This window comes from Balearica regulorum, chromosome 25 (genome assembly GCF_011004875.1).
Source record: "Balearica regulorum gibbericeps isolate bBalReg1 chromosome 25, bBalReg1.pri, whole genome shotgun sequence".
Taxonomy (NCBI): Eukaryota; Metazoa; Chordata; class Aves; order Gruiformes; family Gruidae; genus Balearica; species Balearica regulorum.
This window is the reverse complement of record NC_046208.1, coordinates 2668116-2696115: the sequence shown is the minus strand read 5'-3', so window position 1 is coordinate 2696115 and position 28000 is coordinate 2668116. Positions and strand designations below refer to the sequence as shown.

The 28000-nt window shown below is 42.6% G+C and overlaps 1 protein-coding gene and 1 long non-coding RNA gene across 8 annotated transcripts; one reads left to right on the top strand and one right to left on the bottom strand.

Moving 5' to 3' along the window:
- The first annotated feature begins 28 nt into the window (after window positions 1–28).
- Window positions 29–27564, top strand: LOC104633515 (membrane cofactor protein). Of its 7 annotated transcripts, none has more exons than XR_012838904.1 (13): window positions 43–215; window positions 1336–1527; window positions 1739–1835; window positions 2540–2625; window positions 3015–3221; window positions 4008–4190; window positions 5138–5326; window positions 5948–6139; window positions 6470–6496; window positions 7210–7276; window positions 22397–22563; window positions 23503–24063; window positions 27434–27564. XR_012838904.1 is itself a non-coding variant. In XM_075775778.1 (12 exons), exons 1-11 carry the CDS (start codon window positions 44–46, stop codon window positions 9171–9173), a joined length of 1503 nt encoding a protein of 500 aa, XP_075631893.1. In that variant the 5' UTR covers window position 43; the 3' UTR covers window positions 9174–9188; window positions 11091–13017. The 7 variants fall into 7 exon arrangements, 4 of the variants coding, with proteins under 4 accessions (XP_075631897.1, XP_075631893.1, XP_075631895.1 ...); XR_012838906.1 differs by lacking the exon at window positions 27434–27564 and having other exon boundaries at window positions 22413–22563; window positions 23503–23609; window positions 23940–23956; XR_012838905.1 differs by lacking the exon at window positions 27434–27564 and having other exon boundaries at window positions 23503–23609; window positions 23940–23956.
- LOC142605178 (uncharacterized) lies at window positions 21277–26174 on the bottom strand. The gene is made up of 2 exons (XR_012838907.1): window positions 25777–26174; window positions 21277–24282 (listed from the first exon to the last, which is right to left on the bottom strand). It is a non-coding gene; the product is annotated as an uncharacterized LOC142605178 (long non-coding RNA).
- Window positions 27565–28000: the final 436 nt, after the last annotated feature.

Below are 28000 nucleotides of genomic sequence, written 5' to 3'. Positions count from 1 at the left end.
CGCCGTAGCGGCGGCCGCCGCTGAGGAAAGGGGCGGGGTGCGCATGCGCTTTAGCCTTGCGCTGCGTCTCTGCTGTCGCTCGAGTGAGGGACGCGGAGCGGGTGTTCCCGCTGGGGCCGCTGCGGACATGGGCCCGCCGCGCCGCCCGCTCGCCCTCGGTCCGGGCCTCCTGCTGGCGTTGGTGCTGTCGTGGCTCGGTGGAACAAGGGCTCAGGGTGAGAAGCGGGGTTCGCTCGCTCCTCCCGGCGCGCCATGGCGGGGGAGCGGCTGGGGCTGGGGGTGGGGGGGGCGCGCTGAGGGGTTGGTGGGGCAGGCCGAGCCCCCGCGGCCTCCCGGCCTGGAGAGCAACCGGGAGGAGGGGGAGGAGATCTCGTCTGCCCTGCCCCGGGCCCCGAGGGTGCTGCGGGGCTGAAGGGGGGCCCTCCCGGGGCCGCTTGGGGAGGAGGAGGAAATGGCTTTAGGCGGTGGCGGAAACCGAGCCTTGCGGACGGCTTCGGTGGGGAGTGGGGCGAAAAGGTGAGAGAAGGGGTGTATCGCAAAAAACAGGCGTGCTGGCTTTAGTACTCATGGGTTTGGCCCCGAGTTTGAGGTTTACATTTCTCTTATGGTTTGATACATTTCTAAACAATAATATAAATAGATCGGGAGCGAGAATAATAGGTATCGTCAAAGAGGTGATGGTCTCTGCCGTGTGTAAGTCTTGCAGAGGCTGGGCAGATCTGACATTTGCGTCTGGGTTGCAAGGTCTTGGATGTGTTTTTCTGAGTCCTCCGGCATGGAGGAGTTTTACGTTTTCAGCGCTAACCGCACCTCAAAATGTCCCCGGGTCTGTAGGTCTCTGCTGGGTGGTGCAGCTGGTTTTAAACTCCCCTTCGATCTGCCTGGCCCTTTCCCTTAGGAAGGGAAAGGACCGGTGCGAGTACAGCTGGTTGGTGGGCTTCTCCTGCAGCAAGCGAAACAGGCATTTCACTGCAGATGGGTACACAGTGAATTAAGCCACTTATTTAACTATGAGAACAAAGCAAACAGACAGAAATATGAACTGGAAGGAACTGTGTTGTTTGGTTAAAATGCTGAAGAAGAACTTGGAAATAAAAAAGACTAAGTAACCTGTATTAGTGTAGAGTTGGACATTGGATGCAATTAAATATGAATTAAAAAATTGAAACCTATCTAAATATACAGATAGCTCTGGCTTTTAAGAACATCACCTTTTACTGGTGAGTCCTTAAAACCAACTGAATTAACCTGGCTTCTGTGTCGTTATTGCTTAGCTTGTATCTCTTCTTGTTTACAAGATTGCGTATTGCTTTTTCCTTCCTCTTACTCTGACAGACACGTGTGCGCCTCCAGATAGGCTGCAATATGCAGAGCTCAAGGATAGTTTCGGCACAATGAGCAGCTTTCCCATTGGAACGACAGTGTCGTACATCTGCCGGCCAGGGTATATGCCAATCTCTGGAAAATCATCAACTCGTACGTGTGGTAAAGACTTGCAGTGGTTGCCCACAGAGCAGTTCTGTACAGGTAACATGTGCATGAGCTCTTTTGCTTTTTCCTTTTGATATTTAAAAATTTTAGTTGTTTTTCAAGAGACAATTAGTATTCTGTAATATTTTAAACAAAGCTTGAAAAATGCTAATGACTGTAAGAGCAGTCTATGCCAAAGACTTAGTCTTTGTATATAACTACAAAGACTTAGATTTTTTATTTTTCTTTTATTTTCCCCTTTTCCTAGCGAGAAAATGTAACCATCCAGGAGAACTAGAACATGGTTTTGTTCATGTGACAGACCTTACATTTGGTTCAAAAGCTACTTTTTCTTGCAAAGAAGGGTAAGTATTTTAGTGAAGTTAATGAATTCCTTTTCTTTTCTTTTTTTTTTTTCTTTCCCTGTTTAGACCAGATTTGAACCAAACCCAAATTTTCTTATCCAGGTTCCATTCCAGTTCTGACTTGAAATGTCTCAGGAATTCTACCTGGAGCAAATGAAATTACAGCTAAATTTGATTTGATTCTCTGGTTTTACTTGCTGTTTGTATGGACCAAGGCTTAAGCTTTTTACTGAGCCTTCTGCACAGTGAAAATTAGAGTGTTAGCTCTAATGACTTCTTTTAGTGAAGTCATTCACTTCTTGTGGCAGAGGGAATAAATACATATATTTATTGTGCTTCATTATTATATTGAATAATGGCCCACCTGTCTGTGTATAGCAAATTAAGTCAAAAGCACTAACCTCTCACAAGGTTTTTTCCTCCCTTTCCTTTCAACAGCTTATTTCTTTAGTATTAGAGGGTACACATCTTACAATGGTGAGACTTCCATCATTTCCTTTAGTAATGTCTCATTTGCTTCTCTTTTGTTTTCAAAGTTGAGACTGTTAGCAAAATAAAAAAAAAAAATAAAAGATACCATTCTCATTACAACAAAAACCTGTTATGTCATGTCCCTGTAATCACAGAACAGAATTATATAAATGAAGTTTCTGTTTGTTGGAGAAATGAGAGTTCCACCTCTTTAAAAATTTTTACCCGTCTAGGTTCAGATTACGTGGCACTGATGAAATTTCCTGTATAATTCAGGATAAAGGTGTTGGCTGGAGTAAAGATCTTCCTTTCTGTGAAGGTAAGTAAAATAGTACCTTGGTTTAAGTTTTTATTCAGACAGTGGTAGCTCATTTAAAAACAGGTGTGCCATAAACTTTCCAGTATAAGACATGATGGTAAAATAGGACTGATTTTTATTTTTTGGAACTGTGCCTGAGGAATGACCATTGGAAAATATCAGTTATTGTGATAATTAGCTCATCTCAGTTAAAGTCAACCTCTTCTTGAAATTGAGACTCCCTATGACACATGACCATTGGTAACTCTCAGTTACAACTGTAGCTTGTCTTAGAAATAGCGATCTGTCAGATTTTAAATTAAATTCCTTGAAAATCAAGGCGCTCTATTTCTGAGATGAACAAAGTAACAGCAAAATTCTGGCGACTAATCGGTGTGATTTGTTTCTAGGAATCCCTTGTAAACCACCTCCAAGTATAGCCAACGGGCGCTACACTGAAGCAGCTACCTATGTCTATGAAACAGCAGTAACCTATACGTGTGACGATGTACCAAAAGGCGCGGATCCCTTCTCGCTAATTGGCCCAGCTACTATTTTCTGCACGTATGATGCACACTTAAACGGAGTTTGGAGTGAACCACCTCCACAATGTAAAGGTGGTTGCGATTTTTAATATATTTCTTTATTATAGCCTGTGTGACTCCAAAACTTCAGTATCTGTCCCTTTTTTGGAAGGGGTGGAAGGGAAATGGGCTTAGATCCTCTGGTACTAAATTTGGTGTAGTTCCAGTGGAGATCAGATCAACTGAACATTATGGATGTTGATTGATTATGACACAGAACATGACAAAAATTTAAGTTAAAACTTTAAAAATATGTGTATGAACATGCTATTGGTAGAAGTGACAAGGAAAAAAAGTAAAGGAACTGAGAGACCGTAAAGCCTGGGTAGTTGAAGAAGAATTGTGTAAAGAGCAAGAATGTGGAAGCTAGATTATGAATAGTAAAAAGGTAAGGAAGAACTCTTTTTCTAAACACAGCTACTGTGCAAGTACAGAAATAAATGCAAAGCCCAGCAAGCATGAAGTCTTGCTTTGCAGACATAGGGAGAAATACCAGATGCTTGTGTGTTGTCATTTGAACCCTAATCAATATCACTTTGTTTACTGAAATTCTGCTACTGTACAGGAGTATGTCTTTGGAAGTGGGAATGTGATTATATCAATTATTACAATTTTTTACTTGACTGTGTAGTGTTGCAACTCAGTAGCTTAAACCAAGGACCTTCTCCACCTTCAAGAGAAGAACCTTTTTACAAAGCCCCTCCAAAAGAATTTGACGAATTAGATAAGGAACCTTACAAGTAGTAAAAGGATGCTGTGTCTGTTGCAAAGATACTGGTAACAAATGTTTCATAGCTGTTTTTCTTTTACCTATTTCAGTGGTCAAATGTGATAACCCGAAGGTTGAAAATGGGAGAAAAATATCTGGATTTGCATCTTCCTATAGCTATAGGGAGTCCGTTGTATTTGAGTGTGATCCAGGCTATTTCATGATTGGTTCGCATATTATTAGCTGTGGAGAAAATAACACCTGGTCTCCTCCAAAACCAACTTGTGAAAAAAGTAAGCTTTTAAATAAGAATCCAACTTCCCTTGTATGTTGAGAATGTTGTAAGTCTGTCTTAACTAAAATTTAAGATCATAACACTAGTTGGAAATCAGAAGCAAAGGTAGTTGACATGGAGCCTCATCTATGGGCAACCATTTTACATGTTCAAGTTGACTCTTGACTCCGAAGAGTCTTTGGATAAGAGTGATTTGAGTTACAGACATGTATATAGAAATTGTGGTGTGGACATACTGTGATGGTACTGCATCATAATAGTATCATGGAGTTTGTTCTAGTGATTTCCTGTGTAAACACAGAAGAAAAGAGATGTTTCCAGTTTCTTATAGAAAAAAAACTAGCGGTATGGACAATGAGGAAACATATAGTGTCCTTTTAGAGTAATCAAAATCATTACTCGTCTGTGTTCTCTTATGCATGACGTATGGTGTGTGGTATGTTGTTAGCTTTTGGTCAGGCAATATTAAGTCAGGGCTGGGACATAGCAGAGGTCTTTCTGTAACATTTCTCCTTCTTCTTTGTGCTGGAGGGAGAGGGAATGTTGTACAGTGAGATAATTTTTTATGTGCATACTCTAATAATGAGTTCCCAAGAATGAGAGCTGTTTCTGCAAAGAGTGTGTTTTGATGTTCCATAATGAATGAATCTGAAAGGCACCTGGTAATTATTCTAGAGCTTACCAAAATAATTAACCAACAAACACGTATTGCTTAGCTGCCACATCATAAGATCATATTACCTTAATGAATACCTACCATGATGTTTCTTTTAAGTCCTCTGAAGGAAACATACATACTTAAAATCGTGGTAAAGTTAAAAGTATTCAGATATGCTGATCTGTTTTTCTCATATAAAGGCAATGTATGTTTGTGGAGTCAGTTAATGAATTATGAAATATTTAAAGTTTATTATCACTAAACTTATTTCTAAATTCGTGTATTAGTTACTGAAGATGTATGTGGTGCCCCAAACATCGCACATGGAGTAGTGATTCCAGCGAAATCTGTGTATGAAGGAGAAGAGTCTGTTCAGATAAAGTGCAATAAGCACTGCACTTTCCCTGATGGCACTGAAGAGATGACCATAACTTGTCGAGGACGGAATACATGGTCGTCTTTACAAAACTGTGCATGTGAGTAAAACTCATAATTGGTAAAATCAAGGGCAGAGTGACAAGTTCCTAACGCAGTAACGTGCAGACCCTGAAAGTCAGAGGTCCATCCATCACAGGGCACCAACAGGTTGCGGTAGTGGGGTGGTGAGTGTCATGGGCTGGAGTTTTCAGCAACTGAGGAAAGTTTTCGGCAGAGTTGGAGTCCTTGTTCAGTCTTAGTTTTGTTTATGGAAATTGGTAAAGTTCAAAGGCCAGTGTGAAAGATCTGTTCTGGGAGTGTTTTGTGAAGAGGCTTCCTTTGATGACGGCAGAGTTCAGTCTCGCCTTGCTTTGCACCATGTGATCTCTTGCTATAATATAAACAGTTTGTTATTACTTTGATGCAGCTGTTTGCCCTAGTGAGGCTGAGAGGTGCGTTTCTGTTAACGTGTCTGAAGCGTGTCCATCAGCAGAAGTACCCACAGCCTCTAGGAAGCAGGAAGCCTTTGCATATAAAATGCGTTGCAGGTTGACTGAGCTTCTGATAGTTACACAAATGTAGAGACTTTTTGATGGCAATTTCTTGAATCTGTTTCATGTACCAGCTCTGTTCTTGGACTTTATTTCCTTTTTGGTGTTTTTCCCCCTCTCTCTTTCCAGGTGAGCCTAAAACTTCTGGTTTCACTCCACACATAAGTTATGGTAGAGTAATTGATGGACAAAAGCCTTCATATTCTGTCGGGGATTTTATTACGATTGAATGTTATGCAGGCTACACATTACATGGTGAAGCTCGTATTCAGTATATCGGAGAAAACCAGTGGATTCCTGGAGTGCCAACTTGCCAGTTAAGTAAGTATGAACTGCAAGAATTCCCACTAGAATGAAAATACATGTAACAGAAGCTTTACTTCCTGGGGACATTCTTTTGTGTTCAGGAGAGATCATTTAATGCAAACTTCCTTCTTTATTTGGACATAAGAAAAATAGGTTTTGGTAAAATCCACTTAAAAATAGGAACATTTTAAGTTAATTAACTGTTATGATATAAACTGGCCTGCTGCAAGGATTGTGTTGACAGAAGTGCTTAATGTATTTGAAATAACTTTGTGAATATTTTTATAATGTTTGAATAGGAAGCACATGTGTTCCTCTTGTGATACTGATTCACTCTGTTTTTAGGTGCTTATATTACGGCCATCATCTGTGGTAAGTATCTTACAAAACCTGAACAAGATACAATGTGGATTATATTTTTTAATGTGGAATTGATATTCTGGTCATCACCTGTGACTGCAGTAATGTAACATGATTTTGGAGTTTTGGTTATTGTAAAAATATGTGTCTACTTCTAAAGCTGCATAGTTCAAGAAAAGTTAAGATTACTTAGCAATCATAGATCAATTTCATGTAAAATGTGTATTTTTTCATGTGTGTGAGGCATCAGATTTCAAAGGCAGTCTTCCACAACTTAGTCACTTCCATAAACTCTTCAGAGCTTGGGTTTACTGGAAGTGTGAGTAAATAACTGTGCAAGTGAACAAAAGGGCTTAGTCCGTCTCCTGACCATGCATTTGTTACCCAAGTATGTAAGCCTACCGCTTTGTTGTAAACTTGTTGTAAAAAGTAATGTTAGGATGTTGACATGCCTCTTCTAATGTTACTGAGCTGGTGGGGTTTTGCCATCTAGGTGGTCACTGTTCTTGAGCTGAACTATCTTGAAGAGTCTCGAGCAAAGCATCAGAGACGTATTTGTGAAATAAGCCATGCAAATGTTAAGGTTTGGGATTTTTTTAAGGGTTGGGGGTTGTGTAGAACTGTGGATAAAAACAGTGCTATTTCTCCTAAAAACTGTTGAGGCTTTTTTGTGACCTAGAGGTGATCTTTAGCGCTCTAAGGCTTTTTTTTAATTCTTCCTAAAGTGATTGTGGCATTAGTGGTGTGCCTGGCAGCCTTCTGGGTCTATAAGAAATTCTTTTCACAAAATGGGTGAGTAAGCCTACTTTTTTTTATTGTTATTGCAAATTCCTAAATGACTGAGCAAAAGCAGTGCTAACGTGTGTGTAAATTTCTTGAGCTTTATCTGCCCTTTCTTTTTCAAATGCCTGATGATATGTGAGCTTATCACAGCAGCTGATGAGAAGCTAAAGTGCCTAACAATACATTTGACTTCGGGTTTGTATCTGCTATTCAGATAAGCTGCTAATTAACACTTGCACTAACTTGAAGGAAGGGGAGACCCTGTTCTTAAGCTTGTATTTAGCATAGGTACATTTGCATCTGCTCTAAACCATGTCAGTTTACCTCTTAAAACCAGTGATAGTATTGGCTTGCGTGGGCTTGTGTTATTTTATTGCTTGGATTCCCTCTGGCATCACTAGGTCTCAGGCTTTAAGAGCCAGGGTGGTTTACATGAGTTTGGAAGCCTTGGAGGTGAACTAAGGAGCTTCCTCTCTTCTACGTGAGATGTACCAATGGTAGTGGAGGGTAACTAGAGAACCAATTTGTGTTTTGGACCAGAAGCACCTTAAATAAAATAATACGGCCTTAGTTACAAGGAAAATGTGGAAAAAAGGCTTGTCCTAAATTGGTACTCCTGTGCTGTTTGATAAAGCAAATAGTCAGCTTTGCTCTTAGAATGTTTAGTATGTGGATCCACGTCATTTTTTTTATCTTCCCGCGGCAGCAATGATTGGTGTCCCTATGTTAAAGACCTGCAAAATCAACTGTAAAATATTAGATGCATAAGTAATAGTGTTCTTCTGGTTTTAATGAGACATGGGGCCTTTTGAACTTTTATCTTCAAAACAACTGATTGTTGTATATGCTTTTTCATGGAGGGGTGGCAGGAGATTTAAATGCCTCTTTGCGCATTGCTTCTTGCAGTGATGTCTTATTTTTTCTTCTTGAAAAAAGCCTGTTTTGTTGGAGAAATAGTTTGTAACATGCAAAATACTGAAAATTCAGAGCAGGTTAGGTGGTACACATAGAATGTTATGGTAAGCTTCTCATCAAAACTGTGACTACCTTTTAACAAAACCTGTTGGAATTTATCTCGAGTATGTGCAGCAAAGGAATGATTGCTATAAATAAAGCAAACCAGAGGAAATATCCCTGCAGTTCATATTTGTAAGGAGGCACACACACTACTACTTGGGAGAACCTTGAAGCTAGCTTCTATCCAGTGAGGTTTTAGCTGTAGTATCTTCCACATAGGCAGTACAGTATTGTTACAAGGGCCAGAGTGGCCCTGTAAGCAGAGTGCCTGTGTACCTGCGTTGCTCAGTGATTCAGTGCTTTGGAGCAATTATGTTTCGTCCATGATTTGGATAATCTGCAATCTGGATGGCCCGAATAAGAGTACGTGGGAGTTAATAGCATTAGGGCAGCGCTTTCTGCCTTCATTTCTCAGGGTGTAGAAAGGAGGAGGCATCTAAAGCAACATCATCAAAAATTAACATTATATTCCTCAATTTTGCAACATGAGAAGCCTTACTGCGCCCAATGCTTTCCTTAAGCTTCCTTGCTGTGAACATCTGACTATTAAACCTCTTTTTTTGTCCGAAACCCCTGCTTTAATCTCCTTTTATAAGGCCTAGATCTCCCTATTGAGTTTTCTGGGTTCCTGATGTAGCTGAGCCTTTGCGAACTGTTGTGCTTCCAGTATCTCATTCTTGCTGGATCATAGTCTTCAAATTAGAGCAAAAATCTTTTGTTGCCCTCTCTTTCTTGTGTGTTTAATCTGCTGGTTTTATAGGACATTCAATTAGACCTTTTTCCCCTTCTGCTGTTCAGCTCGTATACAGTTGATGAGAGTTGCAAGGAAACATGTATTTTAAAAACTAATGTACCAGCTGAGAAGGAAGAAACTGCACAAATGAATTAATTGATTCTTTAAAAGGTATACACTTTCCACTTAATTTGGACTTTTGCAGTGAAGCTTAAGTGTCTTTTTTGGTATGATGGTTTGCTTAGAGTTTCAGAAGTGTGGAATCTAGCTAGCTGGGAACCTTGGTTTCCTATAGGAAAGATTATAATAACCATTCATTCATTTTGGAAAAATAGCACGTATTACGTACAGAATTGTCATTCAGTGTTGTAAATGATAGCTTCCAGGGATTGCATATCACTTATCTTAGTTTTGGGTTGTCTTTAAAGAATGAGTAACATATTTTTCTGTAAGATAGAAACTACATGCTTACTCAGTTGAATGTTTGCACCTGTCTCAGTAATGTGAAATGGATTCCAGTGGCACATCACTTCTGTTAGCTAATAGTATAATTCCCTATAACTAGAAGACTTTTGGAGCTGGAAACCACCTTTGCTGAGTTACATGGACACTAGAATTATAAAGATAGTGTGCATCCCTTCAGAGAAAACCAGATTACAAGTGTCTGAGAATTACTGATTCATCTGTTTTTCACCTGTCTAGAAGAAAAGTAAAATAAACAAGGTGCAAACAAGGTCGTCTTTTCAAACCTTTTTATAAAAAAGGTGGTTTCTTTTTCAAATTCAGAGTTCCATAGCCCTAAAAAGGATCAAAACGTACTGCTAGTTTGGAACTGATTTCCTCTCTTATATTTTAAACTAGTCCTTAGTCCAGTAGTCAGATGCATTTGATGATAGTTGCGATTGCTCCTGCACTTCTGTAGGGTCAAATCAGCTCTTTCAAAAACCTAACTCTTCAAACCTTGTTACAACAGGACAGATTTAAGACAGGACAGCTTAATTTGTCTGTTCCTTGTCAGTATTTTGTCATTACTACCTTAACAGGTAGAGTTTGCACTTCAAATCCTTTTGTAAACTAGTATGTTCATGTGTGTCGCTTTTCTCCATTGCACAAGTTCTGAGAAGGTAATAGTTGAAACATTGTAGCTCTTATTCTGACTTAATGTAAAGGTCTCTTCAAATGCAGTCTTAATTTTATTCACTTTTAAATAACAAGTGACTTCTCAGTGTTTTTGATAAGTTTGAGATGGCATATATGAAAATTAAGCTTGGAGTTTCTTCCAAAATAATGTATGAATTAAGGAATATCATCTTTACCTCTGAAGTAAGATGGTTTTGATTGAGATGGGATTAGTTTTCTGGGTTAGTTGGGCTTATTTTTGGAGAGAGGAAAAAAAGGAATCAAAAGTTCTTATGTCCATCTTATGTTTTGCACATGACAATGATAAGAGAAATTAATTGTCTGGTATGTGTACATACTGTTAACCCCTGAGTTTTTCTTAGGGTATCTAGAACTCCTTAGAGACCTAGAGTAATAGTGCAGAAGTTTGATATGGGTTTTCTTCTGTAAAGCAAAACAGGAGTTATTCAAGAACTTGAAAATACATATATATGGATGTAGTTATGAATTTTAATCCTCATATGCTTGTAAATTTGCTGTTAGCGGACTACAAAATTAAAATTATCACTAACATTCAGCTTCTGGTTATAAAATATGTACTAAACAACATACTGTATTTAAAATAAATTATAAGGAATGTTCCTGATGTACTCTCCAAATCAATCTGTTTTCAGTGTTTGATGGTACTCAGGCATGGTCTGTTCATCACTTGAAATGATCCATTGGGATCAAATGGTTTTCTATTCCGGGGGTCATTTGTAGCAGTCTAGTGGATGAAATGAAGCAAAAATCTCCTCTGTCTAGCAGTTGCTTAGTAAGAAGAGAACAAATAGTGATTTAGTTTCGTGACTTTACCTGTTGATTTAATGACAAAACTAAGGATATGCTTTCAGAATAAATGTAAAAGCTATTTAAATGTAAAATCTCTGATTTGACTTGTTTTTTTGTTTGTAGGAAACGCGACAGCACTCCATGTACTGCCGAATATAAGATCTGTAACGCATGAATGGCCTTTTTTGGGGGTGGGAGGGAATTAGCAGCTGAAAATACCTATCAGAAATGGAAAATGGTTGCACTTGCATTGAGTTTCTGTAGATGAATATCTTGTACTATGTCTTACACTACTGATTAACTGTAGTAGGAGATAAAATTAATAGGGTAAAAAGAATATATATATATATGCTTTTCTTTATGCGCCACTCATACTGTCTTTTCTGTGTATGTGAAATGGTCTTAAAGGCACATAGCGTGCAAGAGTATCTGTGTCGGCGGGAGTACTGGATGTATCACTGTCATAGTACCAGTTGCTGCTGCCTGCTGCCTTCAGTGCTACCTCTTTTCTTATGGAAGACTATCCAATATTAGCTCTGCTCACTAAAATCCAAATGTGCTTCTCGTTCATGTTTGCAGCTGAGGCGGTATAAATGAACAGTGTTGTCTCTTGTATTCTGAAATGTTTTATTATTAATTTCCTTAAGAGATTGGTGCCATTTAAGGCTATGTCTTTTTGAAACTATCACAGTTTAGATCCTCTTTGTTTGCCAAAGTTGGTTTCTGTGTATCTAAATAATTAAAATGTGCCTTTAAATAAGAGTTTTATAGCTTTTTCCATTGTCTGTAAGAAGGAAAAAAGCCATATATATTTCTGGCTCTTTGATATAGTCCCAGAAAGACTACAGTGGATTTGTTGGAATGGAAGACTGAAGGTTTCTATAGCAAAGGGATCCCCTGCCTTTGAATTCGTTGGCTTATTGACAGAAGGTACTTAATTAAAGGAAGTGTTGAGAAAGCAGTGGTAGCCATCTCCCATCAGGAGCACAGTGTAAGTTCCTTAGGACGCTTGGTTTTTCTGGAGCCTTGATGTCATTTTCTGAGATACTTTTGTTGCTTTTCAGGATAGACAGGGTGCTGTATGGATCTAGCTTCCTCGCTTCTTTAACTTAAAATTGTGTATTCCACATACAGAGATTTCAAATGCTATACATGCTACGGTGCTAAATCTAGCTCTGCAATGCTAGATTTAGCATCAGATAGCTGTTGAGAAACAGAAGCTTTTCCCTGTCTGACTCCTCTTTTCATCTAAAGGAAGACCAAAGCAGCTCATTTGCGGGAGTGAAGGAATGGGTGTGCTGGCAGTGGCGGTAGACATGATTTCTCTTTAGGTAGCTGTTTGCTTCATGAAGTGTTTGTCAAGATTGTGACTTCAGGAGCTCCCATCACAGTATTTGCCATGAATTGAGGCTCAGTCATGTATTGATAGCTGCTACTTTAAATGCATACTTGCTATTTCTAATTCCTTATTAAACCAAAACCTTAATTAGGACAGGTTTTGGCTTTGTGAATCTCTGAGTTTGCTATCAACATACAGGCAGCTTACAAAAACCAATTTTCCCAGAAAAACCAAATTGCCTCACTTTAGATGGCTGAGGCAGCATTTAAACTATTCTTGCTTTGTTACTGTGGTAGATTGGCACTGCTCTCTGCTCTCGTGAACAGATTGTTTGAATAACATAGAACTATTTAGGGCTTTATAGGGCTTTGTGGGAAAATCCCAGCAGTTGTATTGTCAGAGTTCATAATAGTCTCTCGTTATTAAAAAGGGGTTTGGGCTATGCAGAATGACTTGCTATTCATTGCCTAGCTGATACCTAGTTTGGTAACTGTTTGTAAACACTATGGTAATATACTGGGAATTGAGTGTGTTGGTCGCTAGCTAGTGTGATTATATATGGCTTCTTCGATGGTTTAAAATATGCTGAAATGCACTTAATGCTAAAGTGAAATAACTGTAAAAAATGGCCTTATTTTTACACTTTTTTCCAGATGTAAAGACTAGAGATGACTTGTAATGTTACAAATAAAAATGTTAAATTATTTAGCAGTAAGTGTTTGTCTTTCCTTCGTCATGTGGTAAGCAGCTATTTTCCCATTATTCTTAAGATGATTTTTCATGTACCAAACTTGCATTAGGTGGTAACTGTTGAGATTGAAGTTTGCAGTTTGTGCACAGAATTACTTAATGATAGTGTGGAGAATGTATTTTAATTTTGCTGAGCAGTCTCAGAGCCTTTTGGTTTTCTTTTGGAAGTGCAGAGAATTTCCCAGAACCTCCAAAACCTTATAGTGTTCATTCCTGAAAAACTTGGGAAAAACTGGATGGAGACGAGGCAGATTATCGTGTGGCCATTCTGATGTAACAACAAGTCAAGAGCAAAGCCCAGAGTGTTTGGGCACTTTTGTCCGGTGTGTAACAGATGTAATCCTTAGGGAATATAGCTTAGGCGTTTTTAAGTAAAATCTTAAGTAGAATGTGATTATCTTTAATGGTATGAGGTTCACACTCACAATGTACTTAATTTTCTTTGCAAAGAAATGTGTGGAGTCAGCTGCCTTACAGAGTGAACCTTTCAGAGGGTGGAATAGAAAAATAACTATTACATCACTTTTTTTTTATTTTTTTGTTTTAATTTGTAGTTGTGATGCTCAGAATCAGTTGATGTGGGCCACAAATGATGACAGTATGTAGACTACACAGCTTTGCAACCTATTAAGTTTTGGGATTGCAGTGAGCATTGATGGGATAGGCAGCTGCTAGGCAATTTGACTTAAATGCTACAAATTGATTTGTCCTAATTGTCACAAATTCTGCACTGTTTTTCCAAAACTCAGTCCCACATGAAATATTTCATTTTAGAATCTGGAACTGATAATTGAGAGTCATGAACATGTGAATTTTGTGCTAAGAAAAAGGCTACATGTAATAAAAACGTAGTGTTGGCCATCTACCGGTAAAACAAGTGATGTTCTCGCAGTGGGAGTAACAAAACCTAGGTACAGCATTTCCTAGTTTAACCTTAAGTAACGTGCAGTGCCAGTGGTTGGTAGGCTTCTTGGTGTTACACTTCAAATCAGTGTAAATGCTCGCTTCTGAGCATGGTTTGTATTGGGTGGTGAAAACAGAGCTGGGGACTGAAATGAAGAGACTCGCAGCAATTAGGTATTGTCCAGCAGGGAAACATGTAACTGTCTACCTAAGACAGAGCCCAATACCAAGTAGCACACAATTTTATTTAAAAGAAAAAAAAATCTGAGTAAATAACAGGTTAAGGCAAACAAATAGCACATGGAATATAACTGGTCAGAAGGTTAGGTGGCTGTGCTCACGCATGGGCCCTGGCTTGCTTGAGTTGAAGAATCTTAGTTACGTGTTTGAGCAGATGCTTCGCTTTCTCTTTAAGCATCCCTCCTAGTTGAACGTGATGCTGACTGTCCTCCTTTTGTGCAGGATGTTCGGCCTGTAGGTGTAACTTCAGGTCAGAGAACAGAAGAGCATATCGTACGTGTTTGTGAAGCAAGATCGTGCTTTTGATGGTGTTTTGTTTATAAGGACTTTGGGGGGCGGGGGAATGAAGTTTTCCATTACTGTTGCTTTTCCCCCTACATCATAACCGATTTCAAATGGTGCTAGACAAAAACTGAGACTCTGAACACCAAGAGAAATCGGTCAGCCTGTGTAAGAGACATTTTCCTGGCTCAGAGAAGAATCCTCTTGCAGATGACAGCTACACATTCTTTAAAGACGACTATTCAGTGGTCTGATCAAATGCTTCATCCGCACAGCGATCATCTTTTCTGTGTATAATAACATGTCTGACAATAGTGAGGTCAAGCAAAAATAGTTTAGCTTCACTGTAGTGGTTTGGATGCAAGGGCATAGAAGTCTACTGAAACATTAGTAGAAGTTACCAGCAATAAATTTAAAAAAGAGTTCTAGAAAACAGAGTTGATTCTGTGTGCACCAGTGTGACATCATCATGATTGCTGAAGGCACTTCTGTGTTTAGCTGCTGAGCTCAAATTGTTGGAGGGAATTTCTGTGTTTGCAAAGCAAGTCTCTGGGAGCTATGGAATGATAATTCTATGGCATAGAGTCCCCAAGCACAGAGTGGAAACACTTTGCTCAAAGTTATTAAATTAAATGTTAGGGTCCTAGTGAATGTATAATAAAGGAAACGTACTCTGCCTGTCAAGATGCAAGAAGTACTACATTGGTTTTCATGCAACTTTTGGATCACTTTACTCTGGACAACTTTAACTCAATATCCATTGTTTATTAAGTAGCAATACATTTGAAGGAAGCTGTTCTTGTGGCGGCCCTAGCTTGAGAGGGTGTATACAGTGGTTGTATAAGTGTCTAGAATCAGATGATGTTACAAAGTGGATGGCTGGCAAAAAAAAAAAAAACATTGGAAAAAGTGCTGGTTTAAGGAGTAGAGGCCATCGGTGAAGTTAGCAGCTGCTTGATCTCCTCCCACGCTGTAATTCTTGCTCCTAGAACACTGATTTCAAATGGTGCTAGATACAAAGTGGGAAAATCTAAGCCACCATGTGAAACCAGCTTCCAGAGGAAGACACATCTCATGCATAGCTGCAGGCTGAGAGAGAAAAATCCTTCATCTCCACCGTACCTAGAGAAAAATTCATTTATTTAATTTTATTAGAAAGTAAGACAGTGAACTTCAGGTTAGTTATTTTATTGACACTTTTTTTTTGTCATCTCGTGAGTAGTTGAGGCTGATGTAGGAGAAATGAAACAATGTGATGAAGAAACCCACCACTGTGACAATGACTGTGATTTCCTTTTGTAGCCAGGTGGAATATGCTGAGGCTCTTACCAGCAAGTAGTGAAAAAGGCCTGACTTCTTTGGCGTGCAGAGTATGATACTGATGGGGGGAGTTTGTGTTGTACAGGAACACGTTGCTCATGCCATTGCAGATAGAACCAGGCTATAAACCTCATTCTGTCCAAGGCAGAGAGCATTCTGACTTTCCATCGCTTACTGATCTCAGCATCATCAGAGCGGCCAGGACAGGTCAGGTGCTTTTTGTGACAGGGAAAGGAAATGTGATGATACCATGATGGAACTTCCTATCCCAGCTGTATTGCACAGCCTGTAAATAGCGTGCTTTTCATCAGCAAGGAGTTGCGGATTTTTGAGAGACCAAATTTTACATTCTGAAGGGACAATGAAAATAAATTGCATGGAAGCTGCTTTGAGTGTGGGTCAGAATGAAACCTGAAAAGGGAGCATTTGCAAATCTAACTGTAAATGGTTCAACAGAAGTTGTCAAGGAAGTAGAGGAGTGTGAAAATGAGTGGCTGGCGGTTACTGGAGCTGGAATAGGTCTGAGCAGTGCTGTAGTGTTTAGCAGTTAGCCTGCAGTGTACGTGTGTCAGCACAGTAGGAATAGATGGGGTGTCTTGAAGCCTGTGAATGACTACACACATGCATAATTCAGCAACTATCAAACCCTGGCCTCTGTGTCTAACCTGTCCTGATGCAGAAGCTGATGTAAAATGGAATAAAGTATGGCAGAATTGGAGTTGGGAATTTCACTTATCAATGCCCTGGTTTTTGGCAACTCTTTGCATTACTTTTGTAACCAAAGAATCTGCTTCAGTGCCTACATCCTAATGCACGCCCACAGACAGGAGAGGAGAAGCTTGGAGAAAAGGAGCATGTCCTTCCAAGAAAGGGGGGGGGGGTGGAGGAAAAGGAAAGAACTGTACTAGATTACTGTGTCTGGATATTTACTGTAGTTTCTAAATCCATTAACTGGGGCAACGGGGTGAAAGACAAGTGGAAAGCAGGTTCCCTCCCCAGTGTCTGTCTTGCTGGCACAGTTATTTATGAGGCACCCTGTATTATCAGCATGAAGATTTACTACTGAAAAGCTGGACCGAGAGTTACTGGCTGACTAGAGGTCAGTTGTGGCACAGATGAAGTACCACAGCAGAAACAGGCTCAAAACGAGGGTTGCTTTGGTTTTTTCTTGTCTCAGTATTAAGTGTGTGCCTTAACAGTAAAAAGAAATCTTTATTAAGGTTTTCAAGAACAGTTGGTGGAAATGCCACTTGTGGTGCTGGAAATGAGAGCTTCTCTAGAGGTATGAGACGTCCAGAGTCTGAACTGGGTCTCAACACCTCTGCGTACCTTCCCCTCCCCTCTCCAAAAGAGACTAACCTTTCCAGAAATACCATGCAGCAGTTGAAGACTAATGGCTCCTTCATTATTTATAGTTTGATAAAACCAGGTTTCACCTCAGTGTAATTAAGATGCTGCTGCCCCTCCTCCAGGCTACCTGAAGATTGCCCTACGCCTCCCTCCGAGCAGTCGGAAGGTGTCAGTCCTTTCTGCCAAACTGCAGGTACACCTTTTACGAACGATACAGCTGTGACAGCGTATGCTGTTCTTTCCAAAACTAATGGCGTGCTTGGGCAGGCAGCATGCAGGGAGGAGGAGAAAAAAGAGAGCAGTTCAAGGCGCTGTGATACACAGCGTTCAACTATTAATATGCACACATGCAGAAAAATAAACCAGTGCTTGTCTCAAGCATTTGCTGGGTGTGTGTTGAATGTGTACATGAGGGAAGACACACGCATGTGGAGACAAGCAAATACTATCAGCTATAGTTGGCTTTGTCAAAGCATTCAGTAAATAATAGTGGAAAAAGTACAATATTATCATCTGGGTTTTTTCCTCCTTTTTCAGACACGTTTTAGTAGCAGTACTGTCCTGTAGCTGCTTTCAGAGGACAATCTCAAAGCCTTTCATGGTCTTCACACTGCTTTTTATACCTTCTATATGAGACAAAGGCAAAAAGGGAAGAAATCCCTGCCTCCCCCATGAAAGGGAACTTCCTCCCTAGCCTAATACCTTTAGTCTAGTCTGCAGGAACAAGGCAAGCCTAGATGTCACGGACCTGATTTTTCACAACCTACAGCTTATAAATTAAGGTACTTCTGGGGCTTCTCCACAGTAAGCAAAACAGATCTCTGCGTGACCCTGTGTGCATCATAAATTTTTTCCTCCATTTTCAAATCATGGAGTGAAACTCATGGTTCATCAGACTCTGGTCTCCCTTGGAGAAAATATTCCCATTTTATATGCAGAAAATCTGAGCTTGATACATCATCCTCTCGTAGTCAAGGAATGAGTCAGACCAGGGCCAGGTGCAGGACAGAGGGGTGTGACAGTACAAGTGGTGACCTGTAAGAGGAATTGAAATGAGTGAACTTCTAAGGTTTCAAAAAAAGCTTCCCCAGCCTAGGGGAACATGTAACTGCATCTGTTTGTTGTGCAGTTCTGTTACTGTGTGGTGTTGCGTAGGTCAGGTATGGCCAAATGTGCCCTGACTTGCAGCCTGAGCCAGTCATTCGTGTGTAACGCTTTCTGTGTCAGCAGCAGCACTGACCTAAGCTGAGTAAAGGTAGGGTAGATGCCGCATTGCTTAGTGGAGTTCATGCTTGTGACTAGGAAGATGGCTCTAGAGATACTACTGCTATTACGGGCAGCAAAAACATGCACTTTCCCCATGAGTTTAAATCATAAGAGGTTTTTTTTTTCCCCCCTTGATTAGGACCAAAATAAAAACCCCAGATCGCATCCCTTTAGTCCTACTATTGTAACTTTACTATAAAGTTAAAGCCAGGTACTCTGGGTCTGCAACCCATGTGCTGTCTGTCCCCCCTGCCCCCAAAAACCCAAGGCAGGCTGAACAGGGGACTGTACTGTGCTGCAGGTCAAAGCCTGCAGAGCTTTGTCCCAGTTAGCTCTATTGGAGTAACAGGACAGTCGGGCCCGCTTGGCATTTGAGTCACTAATTTTAATTCCTATTAGGGGTAATCTGTCAGAGCGCTTGCTTGCATTTCTCGAACTGTGTTGAACTGTCAACACACTGCCTATCATTCTAACCTGTTTTTTAAATTGGTCCAAGGGTTTGGGGGTGAGGGGAAAGCCAGCTTTTTGTTTCCTTGTTTGTTTAATGTGGGGAGAAGCAGCTTTTCCAGATAATTTAGGGCAGGCCAGGGGATACATGGTGTCTGTGATGGTGGAAATTTGGCTTGTGATGAGGTCTGAGAGGTGTGTGTCAGCCTGTTCTCTTTGCATGGTGGTGTCGCTGGAGGCACACTAGTGCGTGGTTAACTCTTGCTGCTTTGGGTGAGTTTTGATAGAGCTCGTTGCCAGCATGGGTTTGGTTATGATTCTCCTAAACAATGCTGAGCCACGGTCTGGCAGTCAGCGCTGGCAAACAGGTATTGGTGGTTGGGATGCAGCATTTTTATGGTTCTGCCATACTGATCCACGTTTGCTGTGGTGCTCGGGTCTAACAAAGTAGGCTAAAAAAATTGGAAGAGACCTTTAATTTGCAGATCACAGATTTTTTTTGAGAAACTTAGAGATAGTTCATAACAGTGCAACATCACTAAAATAACTAGGATTTATTCATGAGATGTGCTTTTTTCTTATTTTTTTAAATCCCAGAACTTTGTTTCAGAGTGTTTAAGTAAAATATAAAACTTATTTGCTATCGTTTGCCTCAAAGCTGTTCTGAAGGGAGTGGTTTTAGCATGGTGGCCATTCTATGAGTGCTAGATACTGGGGCTGCAGCTTCTAATCTTCTGCTTCCTTTCTGCTCCTCTGAAATTGCTTTCACTTGCCTGGAATCACACCATTTCCTTCCACCTTTGCTTTCATGAGAGTTCCTAGGCAAAAACACAGCCTGTTCGGAGGGCACAGGAACTACTGAACTGAATCCTATTGAGGATTTCAGATTTCACAAGGAACGATGAGGTGAAACCGGGCAAACTTAAGGGAAGAAAAGCATCGCACGTACATGACCCAGATCATGGAAGAGCAGTAGGAAGGTGCAGCGCTGAAAACTCATCGCATTTAGCCATACACAGCTTGACTGAACAGCACATTACAAAACTAACACCACCAAAAAAAAATTACCCACCAAAGTAGCTAAAACCAGAAAAGTAATTTTCTGTTCCTAACTTCTGTACCTAAGCATCTCTTTAGAATATACAGTATTGATTGCAGGTTTGAAAGCAGTCACAGGGAGATTATTGTTGTGATTTGTACAGTCAGTTCAGGAACATGGTATTCCCCCAGCATTACCGTTCCAGCTACTTTAGGTAATGTCAAGGGAAGTCACATTTTTGTGTCATTCAAGAGGCAAAAGAAGGTACTGTGCCAGTGAAGAGCATAAGGAAACAAATACTGCCAGATGTTCTATGAAGTATAACCTGCCCTTAAACTGGACATTTGAAAACTTGCCTTCACTACCTGCTGTATCTTAACACTATCTGCAGGAGAAGGACCTGGTAAAAAAGCTGGAGAAAAGCATTGCCCAAACCCCTGGCCGCATCCCCTGAGCACGTGAGCTGTTGTACCTGTTCCCAGGATTTCCATCTTTCTGTCTATCACTGAAACTTCACTGTATGTTTGAAAGCCACGGTCAGTGTTTGAGAAGCATTTGAGCTCTATATCCACATACAAAACGGGTGGCTGCTGATGGGGCACCATTTGCACTGGATAGAGAGTGTTTGTGTGGGGAGCTGAAGCGATGTGCTTAACTCAGAAATAGCTCTCTTCCTTGGAAAGCTTAAGGTCTGAATCACACTGTGTTGGCTCAGTTTTTAGCAGACAAGCTATCACATATGCCTCCCTGTAGGCGAAGAGTCGTCACTGGCATCAGGATTTAGCAGCCAGGTTCTTTCCCTTTGAAAACTAGGGAATAATGATACTGAAGGCTAAGGCTTGCTTTAAGCTCCGTCAGGGCAGGATGCTGCCCAGGGCCGGAGGCTTGGGGAGGTAGGCTAGCAGGATGGACCCGCTCGTGTCTGTGCTTGGCCTGCATTGGGCCCTGTGTGCCTCTCTGTTCAAAAGGAGCCAGATAACACACCCCTGAATTGAACTTTGGTATTGCAAAGATGGGGACAAAATAAGGGTTTTTTTCCTCAAGATTCTTGAGGCATTAACCACCCCACGGCTGCCTATGACGCTGAGAGGACTAGAGCCAACCCTAACATATCCGTGGTTGATGTTGCCCTAAGTCAATTGAAAATACCGGTGACATGGACAAATAGGAACAACCGAGAAAAAAGTGGAAACCTGGGAGGTGATAAGGCAGCTATTGAGCTGAGGTACCCGAAACTGAAAGCTCGTGAGAGACAACACTAGCTTGACAGACACCAGTGAACTTAGAGCAGCCTGCGGAGTCCACCTGATAAAGACTACAGGAACAGAAATGCAAATATATGCAGATGCTTTTTTTTTTTTTTTTTTTTTCCCCTCTGGAACACAGTGTAAGTTGATGCCTAGTCCTTAAATACATGCCACTCCTGATGCCCAGCAGTCCAGAGGAAGTCTTGGGGGAAAAGGGGATGAGGGAACTAGTGCAGTTTTTGTAGTTAGCTCAAGAAACAAATTCTAGATAGGGATTTTTAAACACTTCTGAGATGCAGAATTTTTTGGATCTCGCTTTTGGACTCAGTGGGCCACTACTGCAGTAGCATTAATTTTCAAGCCTCAGCTCCAGGTTCAGGGCTCAAGCACTGCCACAGTTGCAAGAAATACGGATTGGGACTTCCTGAACCAGCTGGTCCCCAATGAGTCGGGGAAATGACCTCGCAGCGGGCAGCTCACGGTACGTCTCTCGGAGCTGTGCCAGTAAAAACGGCACTGGCATCTCTGAACGCTGTTGAAACCATTTTGTGAGATTCCCGCGATGGCCGTTTCTCCTGCTGCCTTTGCACCAAAACTTTTGGGTGGGTGAGAACAGAACGGAGTACTCCCTTCTTGTTCCACAACAGGGGCATCTCTGGAACCTAGGCTTGGGACTATCTATATACAAATATATAGAGGATATGGGCAACTTGTATCTCTTGCCTACATCTCTGTCCATTATCATCAGTGATACAGATATTTAACTGACTTAAATCTTACCCTTCCCCACCCAGCTACACCTATATTAAACTGTAAGAAAACACCGTGAACAAGTTTTAAAAAAATTCACGGCAGCAGTGAATTTTCTGGAGAGGTCTGGAAGTGATTTGTAAGAGAAGTGAGGGTAGAATACTTGGCATTTGGATGTTTTAATGAATTTTCCCGAAGAAGAAAAGAAAAACATTTGCTTGTAGACATTAAGCGTCTCACAGCATCAGTAAAGCTCCTGACACAGAGCCCAACGCTGTATTTGTATGACATGGAAATTAACAGCAGCAGCAGCAGTGCTGCAGGCTCAGTGTCTTCTCTGCGAGCAACAAAATGGCTAGGGGTGCTGTCGTGTTCGTTCGAATTCCTTCACCATTTGTGGGTGGTGAAATAGGTGGATGCCGATGTCCCTGCCGCTTCAGGTATGGTTACGAACTTTACCATCAATATTAAATTAATGTTTCTAACCATATTCAAGCTTGTGCCCTCATCAGCTCAACTCCGTACAGCGCAGACAGGAACCAACAGCAAAATCGGACTGCGTCACAGATGTAACATGACCATCGGCAAAACAAGTGCAGAAAGAGACCGTGGCTGTCTCGCCAGTCAGAGCGCCTGCCTTCGATATCAAAGAAGAATAAGATGGTAACGCTTTTTAATTTGTGTCGTGAGCATTTGCAGTCCTTAACTTCCTTTACCAAATTTTGCGGTCCTTGAACAGTCAAAACTCCCAAGAAAATTGCATGTATTTTGCCAACAGACCCAACGCATTAACGAACACTGCGTCATAATGCCGCACTAAGGCTGGGAGGGATAATGAACCCCACTTTACAAAGGAAGGAAACCAAAATACAGAAAAATGAATCAGCTTACGCAATGTCACACACCCAAGTGTCAGAGGGAGGAAGAAATCACAGCTTTCCCAGGTCCTTTTGCAGCAGTACACACAAAACCATTATGGAACAGCCATGTACAGCTAATGTACAGTAACAATACAGCCCCTATGCGCAAAATCGCTGCCGTCCTACAGAAATATGCCGTGTCCCCTTCTTCACCTTGTTTCTTGCCAGTCCCACAGATTTACCTGCTGACAGTAACCTCAATTCCTGGGTAATGAGATTTACAGCCGAAGTTTAACATTGAAATAACTCCTCTTTTATCTCTGTCTCCTTACCCTCCCTGCATTTAGTCACAATTAAACTACCACTGTGGCAAAAAGATGGTAACGAAAGGAGTAAAACCAAACGCGTTCCTACGCTGAACACGGATACTCCGAAAGTACGCATAAGCCTGAACAAGTATACCGGATGCTAGTTGCAGCTTCTTCCAAGGGACTGAGAAATGGCATTAAGAAGCTCTAGCTTTGCAAATTAATGAGGTCCTCCGCCCCACAACCATGACAAGGAAAACCGCGCAGCGTTGTGCGTTCAGACAGCACTCCGTAAAACAGGCTCAACCCACCCGTCTTCCACGTAACCGAGCATCGTTTCTTAGTCCATCTCCTGGCTGTCCAGCATTACCTCCGCGGCTGCCTGGTACTGTTCCTATATGTGTGTGTATTTATGCCTGTCCGTCTTGCTGCAGGGACCACTGTTGTTGCTGCTATTCCTGTTGTTCCCCTGCTCTGCGGAACTGGCGCTGCAGGAGGCAAGGATGCTCCAAGGGAGCCAGCTACAGCCAGCGAAGGCTCAGTGAGTCAGGAGGGGTTGTGACGACTGCAGTAAGAGTCTGAAATTCCCTATGGAATCTGGCAGAAAAGGAGGGGAGGCAAGAAAGGTGGAGATGGGAAAGCGGAAAAAAAGTGGGGAGTGGCACCTACTGTCTGTTTTCTTCTTCCCTCCCTGTTCCTAGCACCGCACTGCTGTGGGAAATGGCATCCTCTCCTCTACGGTACTGCGCAAAGGAACAGAGTCGGGGATAAAACCGCAGTGCGTACGGCCTTTGTAACCGCACAACCAAAATTCGGTTGGGGTAGGTGTCTATGCGTAAATACAGCCCTTCTCTCTCTCCCTCTCTCTCAGACTGCCGTTGGGAGGACAGGCTGCTGCTGAAGTAATGGAGACTGTGGACGCAGAGTGTTTGAGTCGGTTCTGAACCCAGCGGTTGTTGCTAAACAACCGGACCTGACGCTTGAGATGTCAGCGAGTGAGTAATATAGATTAAATGCTTATGCTACCATACCCTTAAACTCGTTTAAGCCTTGATCTGATGAAAGGCTATGGAGTAATGTTCCCTGCTGTATGAGAAAGCAAAGTTACCACTCCACTGCATAATCAGGAGACTTCCTCGGCCAGAAGGACCAAGCTCAAAGCTGGTTGTGTCCTCAGCACTTCCAGGCAGAGTTGCCATCTTCGTTGCTGGTCGCTTTAAGAAGAGAGGTGAAAAAATAGTATAGTAATGGTTAAGAGAGAAAAACGTTCTCCTCTTCATCTCCTCATCCTTTCTCTGGAGCTGCTCTCTGCCCTCAGTCTCCCATTCATCCTTACCCAGCCCTTCCCAATCCTCCTTCGGTCCCTGCTTTCTAATGCTGTTATTTCTTTTGCAAACCTTTACAGACTCATCACTTAGGGCTCTCTTCAGTTCTCCCTGATGTTACCGAGCCTGTGGCAAACTCACGCTTATGCGAACAAAAACCGAGTTTGAGCAAGAGTCTTTTTCGCTTCTTTAATTATTCCCACGACATAATTTCCAGGTGCGATCCCTGCCCCGAGCAGCTCACAGTCCTGCTAACGCTTTGCCACCTTATGAGGGAGAAGGAGAAGAGCAAGCAAGGAGAAAAGCCCCGCACCCCAGTACTTTCCCTGTGGTTTGCAGCTCTGACACGTCATCGTCACAACTGCACGGCAAAACGAAACCTCCCCGTCCGTCACCCTCGCGGGGCACCCATGGGTGCGGGGTCTGGCGCACTGAGGAGTTAACTGCTTCTTTCCTGCCTGCTGTCCCTGCCCAAGGGGCACCCAGCAGCCCCCGGGAGCCGCGGCAGGCAGCGAGCGGGCAGGGAGCTGCCGGCACTTTGAGGCAAGTGAAATCAACGTTGAGATTTGACACCCAGTCCTCGACCAATCCGAGAGGGCTTTTCACCTGCCATCACCTCCTCCGCCAATCGGATGGCGCCTTTGGGCCGAGAGCCCTCCCCGGCCAATGGGGAGCCAGCTCTGCCACTTAGTTAATGATGCAGCAGTACAGGGAAGACTATCACATGTGAGCTGGAAGGCTGCCAACATGGAGACACGGAGAGAGCAAGGTAAACAACTTTCCAACGCCAAAATGATGACATTTAATCCCTAAATGCTAGCTTCCCGTCTCGACTCATCCTTAACCCCTTTCAGCTGGTGTGGAAGCGTCTGGAAGGCACCGTCTACCTGTCCCCAGTGCTTTTAAAAACTGGACGACATGCCCTGCAATGATCACTGCGTCACCGTTTACCACTTTCCGAACTACGCAGCGACAAACCTCCAAGCTCTGAAATGCAGAGCGCCTGTTAACCCCTCCACCAAACCCTCGCCAACATGCCAGCCTCTAGAGAGACGGGGGGGGGGGGGGCGGGGGGGGGCAGGAATAAAAAGCCCAAACAAAACCTGAAAACAGCAGTCTTTGCAAAGTTGTCATCTCTCCCCCACGACTACTACCCTCCTCTGCAGTACAGCAATGCCGGCAGGAGTGACATTAGTACAACCTGTGCCGTCGTTCCATTGAGAAAACAGCTCTGACGCAGAACAGAGCAATCATACCCAGCCAAAATAATAATACAGGCACTTTGGGATCCGAACTTAGGGACGCCGGGGGAAAGGGACGCCCTGCAAATAATTAAAATACGTAGATGCAGCTCAAGCCCCATCCTGATCAAAGGGTACGTACGTGGGAAAGACGAACCGGACCGAAGAGCTCTGCCCGTGCACCATCTGCGCAGTCCTCAGCCGTCCGCTCGCTGTGGAGCGCCGCAGAATAGAAGGTTCCAGAAATTTCCTTTCCGTTAACCCTTTCGGTGTCTGCCCACTCTCCCTCCCCGCGGGATTAAGTGCGCCGGGTCTCCAGCATCGTCAATGGGCGAAGCCTCCTACGCCAACCGAGCCCAAATACGATCTTTAAATGACACTGGATGGTGGCAGGAGCCCAGTCCCTGGTGTTGGTGTCACTTCTCATTCTGGAGCCCTCTCTGCCTCTCTTGCTGCCTCTCTCCCCTCTTGCTGCAGCAGGGCTGTTGCTGGTAGACCTATCGACGGAGCTTGCTCTCTCACTCTCTCGCTGAGCTCTGTGACGCAGCTCTAAATTCTCCAGCCTGCTCCCTGTGTTATAAGAGCGGAACTGCAGCTTTCCAGGGAGCCCGTGCCAGCGGTGCCAGGGCCAGGCAAACCGAGGGGAACGTCGCTCCTGGACTCTGCACCTTTTTTTGGTAATTATTATGTTCCTCACCTCTGTTTCTGTGCTTCCTCCAAGGCTCTCAGCCTCGCATCTCCCTCTCTGCTTCTGAGTCATACTTACTAGGTTAACTCTTTTAGGATTGGTAGTCAGCAATACAAATCTCAAACAAGCGCAGCTGAAACCACAGCAAACTTTGTGGTGGTTTCTGCTTTAAAAAAACCAAAGCAAATCTTCTTGGCTCTAAAAAAACAAAAACACACACGCACACACACACACACGTTCCAGTAGAGTGTTAGTGCTTTTTGATTAACCGTTTCGGTGACAGGCACCACTACTTGACTTCCTAAAATAAAATATTTTAGGCCTACGTTTTGCAAATGCTCAGCAGGCAGCTACCCTGAAGCACAAGGCAACTTAAAAGGAACTGCTCCTGTGAACGAACACGGGTCTTCTGGGCATAAAAGCACGAGGCTGCTGCTGGCCCACAAGTCCCTGCTACGCTGGCTGCGAGACATTGGTCTGTACGTGGATCTGCCGCTGGGCAGATGCATGGTGTGAGATGAGGTACCGAAAGTGCTAGAAAGCTATAGGGTCGTCTTAATCTGAACAGTATTAATAAGTGTTACCGCACACAGATTTCAAATGCTCAGAGTAGGCAGGGGAACTAATAACTGCGTTCGTGGAGTCACCAGAATCCAATAATCTCTGTCAAAGAAAGTGCACAAACAGCTATGTATTTCAGCACAGCAGGCATCACCAGGCATGAAAAATTCTGCAGACGGACACTCTCCTCGCCTCTGCCCCCCTGCATTAACTCTGGTGCCTTCAGTCAACCTCAGCACCAGGGGAAGCAGTGCTTGTAGACTCTAAACTGGAAAATGTGGAGGAGGATCAGTGGTAGGTACAGAATCTGGGAATCAAAGGGAAGCTAGTGGAAAGCCAGCACTGTACGAGGGAGTTCATGCGTCAGTCTGCATATACAAAGAGCGAGCGAGAGAGCCAGCAGTCCGTTTGAAAAACACCAAATCAAGAGAGGGATCGCTACTACACAGCTACATCTGCCATTTTAATTCCGGACTTCAGAGCTGGCTGCGAGCTTAGGGTTTTTCACTACAACCAAAGCTGAACTAACCACTATTTTTTCTCTTCGCAGCGTCTGAAGAGCCTGAGCTATTTTGGGATTTGTCTGTACTACACTGAAAATGACACCTGTTACACACAGACACAAATGAGAATTGCAAGCTCCCGGTTTCTCAGATAGGATTCTACCAAAAATAAAAAAAAGAGGAAGATCCTATGAGCTAGGGACCTGGGGAGCAGCACAGGCGCTCAGTGTGGGGTGAAGGGGATGATGGCGAATTGAACAGATGCCAGTACAAAAAATGCAAAAGGTCTGTTGTAGCTGATGCAAGGGGAAATCAAACCTCCCTGTGACCGAAAGAAATAGTGCTTGATCAACTAAATGCCACAAGACATGGTTTCTTATGCAATCAAACCCACGGGACTTCAAGCCTTACATATACGCTTTGTGGCCAAAGCTGCAAGCATTAACTACTTCAGTTAATGAAGGTAAAATTGTAAGAGCGCTACGGCTACTTAAATGAGTCACTCAGCAGTGATACTCGCTAAAGTAGGCCAGCGTTTTATGTGATGTTAAGCTGTCTGTGCTGGTTTCAGTTACCCCTGAGTTATCTCAGAAGCTCCACCAACGTGCAGGGTC

Excerpts from the sequence above, each read along its gene's own strand:
- LOC104633515 (XM_075775778.1), top strand. The coding sequence starts at position 44 with ATGCGCTTTAGCCTTGCGCTGCGTCTCTGCTGTCGCTCGAGTGAGGGA. Across the intron at positions 2,626-3,014 it reads AGATCTTCCTTTCTGTGAAG|GAATCCCTTGTAAACCACCT; the intron begins GTAAGTAAAATA and ends ATTTGTTTCTAG. Across the intron at positions 4,191-5,137 it reads AAAACCAACTTGTGAAAAAA|TTACTGAAGATGTATGTGGT; the intron begins GTAAGCTTTTAA and ends TTCGTGTATTAG.